General features: G+C 38.7%; 1 protein-coding gene across 4 annotated transcripts in view; it reads left to right on the top strand.

Annotated features, from left to right (window-relative positions):
* Window positions 1-13,852, top strand: part of st3gal3b (ST3 beta-galactoside alpha-2,3-sialyltransferase 3b) — a 55,977-nt gene extending 42,125 nt beyond the window's left edge. For all 4 annotated transcript variants that reach the window (XM_077517482.1, XM_077517499.1, XM_077517493.1 and 1 more), the window contains 3 exons: window positions 6,313-6,459; window positions 8,452-8,598; window positions 12,160-13,852. In XM_077517482.1, coding sequence (XP_077373608.1) covers window positions 6,313-6,459; window positions 8,452-8,598; window positions 12,160-12,249 — 384 coding nt within the window. In that variant the 3' untranslated portion in view covers window positions 12,250-13,852. The remainder of the gene's footprint in view (window positions 1-6,312; window positions 6,460-8,451; window positions 8,599-12,159) is intronic.
* The last annotated feature ends 972 nt before the right edge of the window (window positions 13,853-14,824 follow it).

Raw genomic sequence — 14,824 nt, 5'->3', positions numbered from 1 at the left:
ATTCCCTGCTTGTTTTAACAGGTGCTTTACTGAAAAGCAGACACACGCACATACTGTCTAATGTCCAAGACCCATTTAACCGTAAACAACCGCAGGACACGAACAAAAAGCTACTTCCTCCCCAACAGCAGTTTGGTGACATCCACAGCGCTCACTAGTGCGACGCTCTTCTGTTCATCTTTTGCCGTATGTGTGTCAGAGTGAGTGGTCTTGGGCCACTTCTGTAGCGTCTTCTTCTGTCTGTGTTCAAATGCCACTGGCCAGCAGTTATTCTCTTCTCTTGTCGAACACGCTCACAAGCAGTAAGCAGTCAAGCCAAGTGGAGGCAACATCCTGTTCACCCTTGAGGCTGTTTACGAAAGCTTTTTGACTGCTACCCCCACTGGCCGCGCTACTTCTATTCAGTCTTACACGGCGAGCAACTCGCATTTAACCTTTTTGATATTGTTTACTGAACTCTTAATACAGTGGTGTCTTGCTTTACAAGTTTAGCTTCTGTAACCAGTGACCACACTTGTATCTTAAATTATTTTTCCCTGTTGAAATGAATGGAAAATCCATTAATCTGCTCCACCACAAAAAAACAAAAAAAACAAAACATGGTAACATGTAACAATATTGTACTGAAAATAAATACATAGTAGTATAACTAAATACAATGTAAAAACTAGGGGTGTCAGGTGATTAAAAATTTTCATCGTAATTAATCGCATGACTTCAATAGTTAACTCCTGATTAATTGCAAATTTTATATCTGTTCTAAATGTACAATATTTTTTTTCCCTAAGTTTTCATACTATTGTTAACATAATAGTGCCAACAAATGTTAGACTAATAGAAATATGGCTGCATTTTTTTTTTAGTCATTGATAAAGTAATTGCATAATAATGCATAAGATTGAGTTAAAAATTTAAAAGATTTACTGTACTGTAAAAAAAAACGAGTGTGATATTGATTTGTGTTGAGGTCATTTTTCTGCCACTAGATGGCATAATTATATTTGTAAAACCGTGACATCTCAGTGTATTTTTCTTTTCATATTAAGAGCTATCTAATCTTTAATATGAAGTAACTTGTGAAATTCTGTTTTAAAATTGTAAAATACAACTTAACTTGACCCCGGTCTCCACAAATATAATGCATTATTATTAAATTTAATGTTGACGTGGATGTGTCTGCTGCGTTGCGACTGGAATTCCACCAGTGGAGGCTTTCTAACTAAGGGGTGCCATTAATCGTGCGTTTTAAAAAAATTAGGGGCGTTAAAGGAACTTAAGATTGATTCAGAATTTAATAACACGCTAATTTTGACACCCCTCGTAAAAACAGAACATTAAACTGTGCATCACGATTTCATACTTCAGTCTCCATTGACACTGTGCTGCTTCTTCATGAGTTTGAACTATTTGGAGACCACCTCAAGTATTCAATGCTTTTTCACTGCAGCTTACAACTCTGGCAAAATATCTCCTTTCAATCCGCTGTCTGCCAACACAGAGCAAAACCTTGAAAGACAGAATACAATCAGTCTGGAGATGCTCGCATTACAATGTACATCTCTTTTTTTTTTTTTTTTTGTTTTTTTTGGGTTTTTTTTTTGCCCTGTTAACAAAATGAACGCCACAGCCATCAACATCAAATGTTTCATCTTATTGTCTGGTTGTAGCAAAAGCTTTCCCTGCGAGTGACTTCATATCACAATGCCTCACTAAAAGGGAAAAGTCCTTTTTCTTCATTCCTCTTCAGAACGGATGACTCGCATCTATCTTTGGGCGAGGGGTTGATGTAGTGTCCCGACTGGCACACTGTTACACTGATACGTTTTAGGTTTATTGCCCAACCACAGCACAGCAGGGTTACATTCGGCCGTGGTCCACACAAACGACAAAACTTAGCGTACTGCTGTGATGCCCAAGACTCGCTCTACCTAGTTTTTGTCTTGTTTTGTTTTCCACAAATCATACATCATTCTAAATTTTGGAGGTCAGTGAAGGCACCTCAGACTTGACTAGTTGTGATAAACAAAAACAAACGCATCACGAAACAAACATATCGCTGATCTAATTAAAAGTAAAATAGGAACTATTGTAATTTTACCAGATGAATATAGAAAATCAAACTATGGCCACAAATGTGTGACTTGTTCACTCCACTTTCTGCTCCATGTCAACGTCCAGTTCATGAAGCGTGTCAAACTCATGCTGATCTTTATTTTACTCAGTTGGTATTGCAAATGAGAATCTGTTCTCCATTGCTTTACTTGCATAAATAGTTAAATGTAATAAAAGTAAATATTCCCTCAAAGATTGTTAGCTTGATACAGTTTACTCTTGTTTTGCTTCTGAATGTGATGTTATTCTGATGGCTTATTTATGCAGAGCCGGATCTATTCTTGCAGTCCGGGGTATTAATCCTCCTGCCCAACTTCTTACTACTACAACCCCTTACTAATTCCCTTACTACGTTAGTTGTAAATTGTTTATTCAATATTGTTAAATTTCATCAAGAAAAATTAAGGCGAATGTTTGGCACCATTGGTTAAATGATTGATTTACCTCTCCAAGTTTAATTTTTTTTAATCACAATTTTTTGCCCCTGTTGCTTCTTGTCAGCATTGAACCGATGAGTTAATCCACCCCGACCCCTGCCCCACCTGTCTGAAATCAGCAGGTAGTCGGTCGGCGCAGCCAACTCGCAGTGCTTAAACTGAATGGAAATATTTAGCAAAAAAAATGACACCGTTAGCAGTCGCGCGGTACCTTTCAAAATATGTAAGTCTATCCTCATAACTAACAAAAGCACAAGTGCTATGAACTCCAATCTGAGTCATTACCTTAGCATTAACTACAAAAATTCTGAAGTCGCTCAACTTCTTGCCTCTTGCAGTAATCCGAAAGATCTGATTGTATGTAGTAGTAATAGCAGCAGCAATGTACGCTTCACTTATTGAGTCACAGAAGTTATTCATTTGTTGTTGTTACTCTCAGACTCATTTAAGTCATTTGCTCCCAAAAACGTATAAACACGTTCTATTTTAAATATTGCCAAGGTCCCAAAAATGTATTTTGTGTTTGTTTGTTTGTTAATGCTAGAGCATACAGAAGACGTTGATACAGCTTCCGACATGGTCGCTTCAAGAAATGGTAGTTAGTATAAAAATAGCCAGCAGGTGGCAGCAGAGTATTAGAGAGCAGCCAGGGCCATGTTGCAAAAAGCTCTTTTCCCCATTGTTTTCAACAGATTTGTGAATAATGATGAAACTTGGCTATATTCTAATGCTAATTGCTATGAAACGGAAACGGATACAAATCTACTTTCCTGATTGAAGAAGAGACTCTAATCTTTCTTCATGTTTTTATAGCAACAGAACACGATATTCTGTGGGCCTTGACAAATCAAGTCAAAATCAAACAAATCAAAATCAACTTTATTTATAAAGCGCTTTTAAGAACAGGCGTTGCTGTATACAAAGTGCTGTACATAAACATCAGTTTTGCAGTAAACAAGAACAAAGCAAACATTTTGAAGTGCGAATACAGTTTTTTTTTTTTTTAACAAGTAAATACATTTTACATCAGTACATAAATAAGTAGTGAACAAAGAGATAAATAAATACATAAATAAGTAGACTAAACATCAAACTCATACACACCACAAAACACCAAGAACAAGTCTCATGGTGCGCCAAAAGCCAAAGAATATAGATGTGTTTTAAGACATGTTTTAAAAGAGGATAATAATATAATATTATATATATATATATATATATATATATATATATATATATTATATATATTATATAATAATATTTAGTGGTAGGTCGTTCCAAAGGGAGGGACCGGCAGTCAAAATCCAGTAAAACAGCTGGGAGTGAAGGGGGTTTCTTCACTGAAAATGGCTGCCAGTGAATGAGTTAATCAAGTAAGCGACGGGCTAGAAATTGCCCACGGGACAAATTTTGGTCACCATTTGTGAAAATCATCAAAGAGATCACCACCCCGACGCGTTGCTCTATTTGCATGTCGGGTCATTGCTGTGCAAAGTGTGGGGGTGTATTTTGTTTCTATCGTTTAGCTTGTCTCTCTTCTCGAATAAAGGCAAATATGCTTGATTGTCTTTATTCAGCGTAACCAAGACATATACACATCTACACATTGCCTAATAGATTTCTGGCAAACACAAGCTGTGTTGACAGCGGAGATGAGCTGTTGTTCCTGTTACAGCTTGCCAAAAGCACAGAGCTGGGCCTCCGTTCAAAAAGAGCCGCCACTGTTGTTGGATCCCAGCAGACTTGTTTGCCTCTGCCAACACACACACATGCACGCACGCACGCACGACAAGCACACAGTCATGCATGGATATATCAAAGGTAACCGAGCGAGCGCTATTTGAACAGGTGATTCTATTTACATCTTATGATCCGGCTGGCTTTCTTGCTTTTAGGAAGTCACACTATTGGCCAAGTCAATCACGCACTGCTGGTTTGTTGTTTGGTTATTTTGTGTAGCGTCTGACAAGGGAATTGCTGTTGGAGGTGTAAAACTATTAGGAAGGGAGGGTTCTGTGCTATTTTGTCAAATTGAGTGCATTTCATGAAGTTGAATGATTCTGTTCAGGCAGCATTGCCCGTCTGTCTAACCGGCTTTCTAAGCATGTAATGACGATTGCTTAATGTAAAAAAGAAAAAAAAACAAAAACGTCTTGGTCTCTACAATGCCCTCAGGTCAAGGTGTGATTTGAATCACTTCCTTTGAAATGCCATATTCCACCTTTGATGTCAGTTCAGGTTAAAGTTTCAGCGCAGCTGTGAAGGAGGAAAGGTTGGAGTATATTAAAATTGCTCATTTTAAATCTTAATATCCAGTGGATCCACACTATTTGTGGGGGATGGCAGCTGAGTAATAGTAATCTGCGTATGATTGATGCACATTTAAATGCTTTTTTTGGGGGGGATTGTTTTGTTGTTTTTTTCTACCCACTCCCAGACGGGGTACAAAAGTAGCCAAAAAAAGTAAAAATAAATAAATTAATAATAATAATAATAATAATAATAATAATAACAATAATAATAATAATAATAATAACAATAAATAAATAACAAAAACATAAATAAAAAAAACATAAATAAAAAAAATTAAAAAGTACCAAAAATTGGTACCATTGATTGCCAGTTTGGATTCCCAGGTACCAGGAAAATATGCCCATACCTAAATGTAACACTTGCTGCTGTTACATTCATAATGCAGATGAGCAAGTGTTTCTCAAGTAGGGGGAGACCCTGGGGGGCGTGCGTTGTGATGCCTTCACGTGTGACCTCAAGGAACATGCTTTTTGTTTTCTTTTTAATGCCATACTGGAATAAAGTGTAATTGCACATCTACTATAGTAGGTGACAGCGGCACTCATGGTGCCGATGGAGTTTTATCTCGTCTGCAGAGATGTATTTAAAACAATATTAAAGACAAATGATGCAATTTATGAACACAGCAGAGAGTTGTGGGATGACGTGGCAATAGCCAGATTGATAATTGTGATTCACTCACGGGAGTTCCTCACATTATCCATCTGGAACGTCACTCGGCAGATCCATTCGGGACAGGAGGGACTTGCTGTCCAATACTTGGAGCTGATTGAATGATGCGGCATCTTGTGCACGTTTGTTTTGACCTGTCACGGCAACAGATGAAAATGTTGTCTTCGGGCTTGTCTTAGGAAAAAAAAAATGCACATTTACCAGTTAAAAATGCACAAAGCACCTCACGCTTTTCAACATTCAAAAAGCAAACTGTGAGTAATTCTGCGAGAACCGAATTAATTGCAGCGTCAATTCGTTGGTTAGGTTTGTTTTTGTTTGTTTCCCCTGGCGCTTCCTGGTTTCGTCACAGCTGCATGTCCCGCCCTAAACAACGCCTGATTGGTCCGACCTAAAAAAAAAAAAAAGGGTCTGTTGCAAACGTATCATTGGGAGCAGTACAATTCTCGATAATGGATAATTGAGAAGCATTGGTATAGGCGGAACTTCAGTAACCGTTCATTGTCTGAATAAAGAGTCACTGCAGTACAATATTAGCTTTTTGATTGGATAAGCAAGTCGAGGGCTGAGAGCAGAGCAAGAAACTGCCACCTTTTGACGTGGAATTTTGGTGAAGCAGTCAAATAATTTGATCATTTATCAGTTATCCGGGTTAAAGATGTGCTACAATAATATACATATTGTGTAAGTAGTACTTTGCCGAACAAAATAAATGCTAATTTTCTGGCTTTTAACATGACACACATTTTTCTCTCTTTTTCTCCCCGGATCACCCCAGCGAGGTACGGAGGGTTTCTGGAAGTCTGTGGCCCAGCACGTCCCTCGTGAGCCCAGCGAGATGAGAATCCTCAACCCCCATTTCATCCAGGAGGCTGCCTTCCAGTTCATAGGCCTGCCCTTCAACAACGGCATCATGGGAAAAGGGGTAAGTCGCATGCAGGCACACACTTGCTGCTTCATGATGAGCCAGCAGTCAAGAATTAGCCGCATTAAGCTTGGAAATTGCCTTATAATTTCCTAATCTTTGTGGAAGGACGGAATCAGGAATTTGTTTAGGATCACAGGGAAGAGAGAAAGTATCCACCTTCTTAAAGTGATTGAGAGTTGGCAGTCGTTGGGACACAAAATGCTCCCACCTGGCTTGTGAGTTATCTTTGAAGGGAAAGGGAAAGAAATAGGGTGAGAAGGAATACGCACGAATGAATCAAGCTGCATTTTCTTTTTTCATTCATTCATCAGAAAAATTGGTGATCATTAAGTACGGTATATTTTAATCGGTAATGTTTGTCACATGGCTACAATATTTCAAGTAGGGGTTTCAGGCGATTAAAATTTTTAATTGTAATTAATCGCATGACTTCCATAGTTAACTCATGATTAATCGCAAATTTTATCGATTCTAAATGTACAATATTTTTTTTTCTGATTTCATACTCTTAACATAAAAGTAGAAAAAAAGTTAAATAGAAATATGTCTGCATCTTTTAGTCATTGATACAGTAATTTCATTACAATTCATAAAATTATTAAAATTAAAAAGATGTACTGTACTGTAAAAAAACGTATGATAATGATTTGTGTTGGTCATTTTTATACCACTATATGGCATAATATTTGTACCGTAATAAATTGGTGAAAGCTCAGTGCATTTTTTTTTTTTCATATTAAGAGCTATCGAATCTTTCACACGAAGTAACTTGTGAAATTCTGCACATTTTTAAAATTGTAAAATACAACTTGACCCCAGTGTCCACAAGTATATGCATTATTATTAACTTTACTACTGCTAAATTTTGATGTGGATGGGTCTGGAATTCCCCAGTACAGTACAGGCTTTCCAAGTAAGGGGTGGCCATAAATTGCACTTAAAAAAAAAAAATAAAAATAGTGACATTAATGGAACTTTAAATTAACTCAAAATCGACGCACAAATTTTCCTAGTTTTCCTTGCAAATTTAAGTGAGCTATTTGTATTTTACTGGCATCCCGAAAGCCGGAATTTTCTCAAATTGCAACAACAAACGAGTTTAACAGAGTGCAGCAAATCATTTTCAATTGAATGTTTCAATTGAAATCACTGAATGTCCCTTTTATTTCGAGGCAGGAACAGTCCCGTTTTTCATTGCCCTTTCTTGGAATCGATTCTCTAACGTCGAGGCAGTGAATCGCCAACATTGGACTGTGACCCAGCTGTTGATTAATACGCTTGACCCCCTGCATCAGACGCCTGTTTGCGTGCGTGTGTAGCGGCAAGTGAACGTCAACCTCCGGGGCTCTCGGAACACCCCTTCGTGAACCCAACATGTGTTGAACATGTGGGCATCTGGTGCGAGTGTGTTTCTGCTCATTTGTATTAGCGCGTTTGTATTTCTGTGCATCATTGCATTGCTGTCCAACGCTAAAGGATTTTATGCTCTGATCTTTTTTTTTTTTTTTTTTTCCCCCTTACCCTTTCAGCTTACCCTTTTGACCATCATACTGTATGTTTATGTATGTGGAAATGGATGAGTAGCTTGATTGGTGGTACCAGTCTGTGTAAATGAATGTATTAGAGCGCACAGTAGGGGGTTGGCCAGCTGCTTGTTCAGGTCCACCTACCCCGAGGGCTTCAAATCAGGCTAATGATTTAAATGGGGCCTCCCTCCACTCTTTCTTCTTTAAACAAAACACACACAGAATCTGTAACCCCCCCACGATCTGGGGAAGCCCAAGGCGATAAGGAAGCACAGTTCAGGCCTGTAGATCACGGTGTCATAGGAGGGGGTCACGTCTTACAGGTAATTGTTCATGTCCGAGTCGTCAAAGTTTAGTTGAGCAGTTGGAAGCGGGACGAGGCAATTGAACTGGACGGCAAGTGAGGGAACATTTTTAGAACGATCTGAAATGGATCCTGAACTTCTGCATGTCTTTGTGACAGAACATTCCAACGTTAGGCACGGTTGCCATAACGATGGCGCTGCATAACTGTGATGAGGTGGCGGTGGCCGGCTTCGGCTATGACATGAACACGCCCCACGCGCCCCTCCACTATTATGAGACCGTCAAGATGTCTGCTATCAAAGAGGTGAGTGTTAAATCTGCATGTAAGTGATGGTAAATAGTTGGAGTTGAGACCATTTCACACTGCACTTAGCAGGATGCAAAGAGCTATAGTCAAACTGATTGAGTGTGTATGTGGTGAGAGGCGGGGCCATGGGATATAACTTTTTGGGTGTTGCAGTGCGACAAGAGGACATCTGCCATGTTGGCAAGATGTCTCGGGGCGCTGTCATCTTTCTGCCCTGGCCCACTGAGTAAGTGCAGTGTGAAAAGGGGCTTTACAAACTAGCTTTGGATAGGCTGCCACTCGAGTGAAGTGGAGTGGAATGTGTAATGCCCTCGCATGTGGGCAAGGAGAGTCACAGATGAATAAAATCATGAGAAACTGCTGTAGGCCATACCTGATTTCAGCTCCTCAAATTGCTAGGCCACGCCCCTTAAAGGGACAATTCCAGTATATGAATTCTACAGTACCTAAAATAATTACACTTAATAAAATATTTCTTTTGTTTTATTATTCAATGCTATTTTTCTTTTAAAATCAAAATTTAAAAATAAAATTAAAAATTAATAAAAAAAATTAAAAATATCAAAACGTCTAAAGGGATACTTGACTCACTGAGCCATTTTTAACAAGATATTTTGCTTATAATTAATGTGATAATTTCATTATATTTTTATGAACAATTAATACCTTTTAAAAAATAATTTTGCTAGTTGATGTCGACTGAAGATGACATCATCTGTGATGAGAAAATGGGTATCGGCCAATCATGGTTCATTTTGCTGACCAAACCCAGAAAACAGCAAGTGGCAAAATGTGTTTGAAATTTTACATGAAAAATAATTAAATTATCAAATTAATTCTGGACAAAATCTCAACTTTTTACTGCTAAAAATGTCTCAATGAGTCAAGTATCCCTTCAAGAAAAAAAAAATTGTTACTGTTAAGCTTCATGTTTCATGACCATTTTTTTTTTGTGTTTATTTTAAAACAGTTTATAACAGTCGTAGAGTATAATTTCTCCGGCCAATGTTGGGAGACAAAGACAATGAATTATATATCTTAAAAAAAAACAAAAAATGTTGAATTTGTACAAGTGTCCATACTGGAATTCCCTTGGCCGTCACTCAATGTTTGTCCACTCTGCATCACCTTCCATGCTCGTCCTCACCGTTTACACTGAAAAGCGGCGCAAGCAGACACGTCGGCCGAGTGTTGACGTGCGTAAACCATGAGCACCGTTTGATGATAACCTTCCTCTAAACTCCCGATGAGCTGTTTGTGTTGATTATCTTCTTCATCAACGCTGTCATCAACGGCCATTCATTGTTGGCCGTGTGGCGCACTTGACTGCTGCTATTCCGTGCGCTTGTTTGGTCTTCTCAGCCCAGATAATGAAGTTGATAAAGAAAAAGTCTGTTTCCCATCAAGGGAGGGAGGGGGGGAGGGGAGGGGAATAAGGCACTGGTCATTTGAGAAACTAAAAAAAAATAAAAAATCAATAGACAACTTTTTAGTTTTTTTTTTTTAGTTTTTTTAAAATCATTTATTATTTTTTTAAATCAAGCTCAACTAAAGCATGCAACTAACTATTGTAATAATTTGATTATTTTCTTGAATAATCGATGAATATGATACAAAAAACATTAAACTTTAATTTCCACTCCTTTATTCCAAAACAGGACATTTCAAATTGATAGTGCAGAAAAAGCACAAACATAATTTAAGATTCTGAGTGAGTCTGTAATATGTCTTTTCTGAAGTAAAGCACGTTTGAAAGAAAAAAAAAATGAAAATAATATATAGAAATCAGAATTACTGTTGAGAGGCTGAAATTTTAAATTAAACACGGTACCAAAATGATGTGTTCGATACCACTTTTATTTTTTCCAGACAGATACCAGAAAAACTGTTAATGGAGATTAGTTGGGGACCTTCTTTGCTTCTTCTTCTTGCCCTTCATTATTTTTCTATTTCACTTCGTTTTTGGGGAGATTAGGGTAGCACCTTTTTCAGACCGATACCAGTACAAGTGCTCAACTTGTGAGTAATCACTGATACCAAGTACTGATACCACTCATACTTTTGATACATAAAATTTCTCCCCCAAAATGATGACATTTTATATAAAGACCTATATATCCCAATATAGCATTTTTTATATAAATTGCATGAAATTAATGACAATTCTCTGTTCTTCTCAAATGGACACAAGAGGGTGACTGCCGTTAGGAGTACCAATACAGTGATACCTCAGCTCGCGAACATAATTGGTTCCCAGAAAGGGTTTGTAAGGTAAAAAGTTTGTCTTCCGAACATTTATTTTCCATAAGAAACCATTAAAATGAGAATAATCCGTTCCCAGGTCCCTATAAAACATAATTTTCTACTAAATAAGCCTTAAAACTACACAAAAATATACCTTATTTTATGTATAATAAATGTGCTATTGTATTGTAATTAAAGAAATAAACTGTGCTGTATAATAAAGTCGTTTTATTTACCTTTGTGATGGTAGTTCTTAAGGATGGCAGCAATGGTAGACTTACTTCATTCGCGAGCGTTTCACCGCGTAGAGTGTTTATGGAACGGTTGTCGCTCATTCGCACTTTCGTGCTCACCGGAGCGGAGGAGGCGTGTCCCTTGGTGAACAAGGAAGTGGAGCACTTTCGCGAGTCAACAAAAAGTGAGCACCGCCAACTACTTTCACCTCTTTCCTGGGACTAAACAGCCGTGGCACGATTTTCTCCTTTTTTGAGGTACGTGATGGCACTTTCGCTTTTTTTAGTGGAGCGAACTCCATTGACTACAATGCAAACGCGCCGCCGTCCCTCGCTTTTGGTGAGAACGTAGCATTAGGCTTAACACTAGCCTGTGGTGGGTTTTTTTTCGGTCCCATAATAGCAAAAGTACACTCAAAATGTCTATCAAACACAAACCGCGTCCGCACTAAAAGAAAGGGGGTGACGAACTGGGACGCCGTGAGCGTGCGTCAGCTTCTCGTGGCCGCCACCGTGGTGCTGTTCGACCGCGTGGTTTGGTTCGTCCGCCGAAAAGTAGTTCGTCAGCAGAGACTATATGCTCGCGAATTTAATGTTCGTGAGGCGAAAAGTTCGTGAGCTTAAGCGTTCGTCAGCCGAGGTATCACTGTACCATGAAATAGGGTCGGGTATTACCATTACCAATAAATACCTGGTATCGGTCCTCACCCATCCCTAATCAGAGTAGTTCTTGATTAATTTGACAATAATCGATTGGCTGTCTATTAATCATTACACCTCCAACCTAAGAAACTTTGGCAGTTTGTGAACAATTTCCCCAAAAAGACGCTTCAATCTGTTTACTGCCACTCCCAGCTGAAGTTAATTGTATAATAAAAGAAAAAGAATTGCACACTGTGTATTTCCAACGACGACTTAACTTCTGCAAAGTCTGCTAGCATAATGCTAACACACAATGCAAAACACCATAGACGGGTTAAAAAAAAAAAAAAAGCATCTGTTTCAATGTAGTGTTTAGGAGGACTAATGCTTAAATCCACACTTATTAATAATTTTGAATTTTTTTTCCTGCTTCCCTCAGTCATGGACGCACAACATATCCAAGGAGAAAGAGTTCCTGCGCAAGTTAGTGAAGGCCAACGTCATCTCGGACCTCACCAATGGCATCTGAGCATATCTATTCTCCTTCCCTATGGACTACTGCACAGGAAGCCAGGGAAAGAGCAAAAAAAAAAAAAAAAAAACCCAAAAGAAGCGTCCAGGTGGCCTCCACACAACAGGGGGTGGTTTTCATATTAAAGGAGATTTTTTTTCTTTTCCGAAATAAGCGAAGCGGTGACGTGCACACACACGTGCCTTCTGAACCAAAGACGCCGACGGATAACAACGCGGTGGGAGGGGAACGACTGGATCCGCCCACTACCTGTCCGACGCGCCAACACTTTACCAATTGAATCTCTGCTTATCGCACCAATGACGTGACCTGCAGACGTCGGGACAAAAGCGGGAAGACGGTGCAGGGACGGGCCCGAGTATTAGCAGTGCCAAATGTACCTCGAAACAGGGGGGAGGCGGCCGGCCGGCCGGCGAGCGAGCGGGCGGGCGGGCGCTCCTCTCCTTTTTTGCTGCCTGAATGTATTCACGTTTCCTCAGTGTAAATAGCAACAGATTTTTACTTTAACGAGCTGCTGCAGCTGCATCCTCAACCTCCCTCCCTCCATTTGTTTCGCTTCTGTCCGTTTTCACGCAAGCAGATTTGTCGGCATTAGAAAAAGCGCCTCCAACTGTTTGCACTCGCGTGGTCATGGATCCTTTCTAAGGGCCCTTAAATTCTAAGCAGATTTCGTCTTTGACATCCAGTGGTGAAGAACATTTAAATTTGAAAAGTTTGCATCTGATTCCTAAACCTTTATTGCGCCAAAGCACATATTTAGAAAAATCTCACAGCATGATCTTTTTTTTTTTTTTTTTAATCATGGGCAGAATCCACAGTGACCAACTTTTGACACCATGCCCCTCCCACATTAATGACGTAGTCACAAATGTTTTTCCCCAACCTTTATTAAAAAAAATGTCCAATTTTGATCATTGAAGTCAACTACTTCTTACCAAAACCAGTTTCCAAGTCGACACTTTTTTTTTTTTTTTTTTTTTTAATGCACTGATACATTAGAAAAATCTCATGGCACCACACCAACCAAAAATTATGTCACCTTATGACCATTTTAGGCCACTATAGTCCTCACCTAAGTCAATTTGCTATGCTGTTACATTAAAAAAAATGAAATAAGTTGAACCGTACGCAAGCGTATTGCATTCACTTGAAAAAAATAAATAAATCTCCCATTTTTCTGACAAATTTTGGGGGGAGCTTTGTTTTTTTTTTAGTAATTTTTTTTCTCCTGTTTTTCTGAATATTTTTTTCACTGCTTTTCTGAATTTTTTTTATGACAGAAAAAAATATTCAGTAAAACAGAATTTTTTAAAAAAAAAAAACAGAAAAAATTACTCAAAAAACAAAGGTCCCACCCAAAAAATAGCAGTTTTTTTTGTTTTGTTTTTTTCCACCCACGTGAATGCAATACACTTCCGTAGTTTGCCATGTTGTTGCATTAAAACACTCCACCAAACAAAAATCTGCTTCTAAGTCGATACAGGCCCAAATCTATTATTTATTTTAGAGCCACATTATTGCAAAAACAAATAAGTAAATAAGAATTCATGGTACACCGCCAAAGTTTCACCAAAGTCAGGCATTTTTTTTGGGGGGGGGGGGGGGGGGTTGGGTGCTGGATTGTTAAAGTAGGAAAATATCATCATACCACACCCCAAAAAAATGTTGCTGTTATTTTATTTTATTTTTTTTTTAAATAAAGATGCTGCAGTGTTACATTACAAAAATCACTTACCACACCAAGCAAATGCCATCGTTATCTAATTAAGTTAGCAAATTAATGCAGACGGAAATCAATGTTTTTCACTGCTAGGCCAATACAAAAAAAAAAAAAAAGTCACCTCATACCACCAAACAAATCAAACCATGAGTCAGTTCCCAAGTTGATACTAATTGAAATCAGTTGAATTTTGACTGCTCCAATGTTACAAGGCCGCCGTAGTTGTCACCCAAGTCAGTTTCTTATCAATGAAGGCTTAAATTGTTGACTGCTATGCTGTTACACACAAAAAAAATCTCACAGCTCATCACCAAAAATATATATTTTTGACCATTTAAGGCTACCGTAGTTTTCGCCTGAGTCTGTTCCCAAATCAAAAGGCAGAACTGAGTTAATTTTGACTCCTCCCAAATGTACTCGGTGTGAAATCTTTGCTGCTGTGTGATTAACAGTTCGACCCACAGACAAATTGGATCTTCTGCCATCTAGTGGAAGAGCATATAAATGTTCTCTTGTCACTATACGTCACTGGCATAGATAGATGAAGATTTTCGGACCAATGAAGTGAAATCGGATCGTTGCCCACGACGGTGTTTGGCAATCGCTGCTCGGAGTGAAAAACAAAATGAGGCAAATTCTTTTTCTTTTGCCAGATCAATCGTCATCCCTCCATCTCTCGTGTGTGCGTTTTTGGTTTTAGCGAGCTCGAAATGTCGAATCGTCTTCCATCCCGCCCGCTGCTGCAGCTCTCGCCGCGCTTCACAAATCGCTGACACTTTTTGATTGTTGGAAAAATAGATCTATATTGTTAATTCATTATTTATTTGAGTTACCGAGACCCGGCGTGGGGAT

Source organism: Festucalex cinctus, chromosome 1 (genome assembly GCF_051991245.1).
Source record: "Festucalex cinctus isolate MCC-2025b chromosome 1, RoL_Fcin_1.0, whole genome shotgun sequence".
NCBI lineage: Eukaryota > Metazoa > Chordata > Actinopteri > Syngnathiformes > Syngnathidae > Festucalex > Festucalex cinctus.
This window is presented reverse-complemented; position numbering and strand designations above follow the sequence as displayed.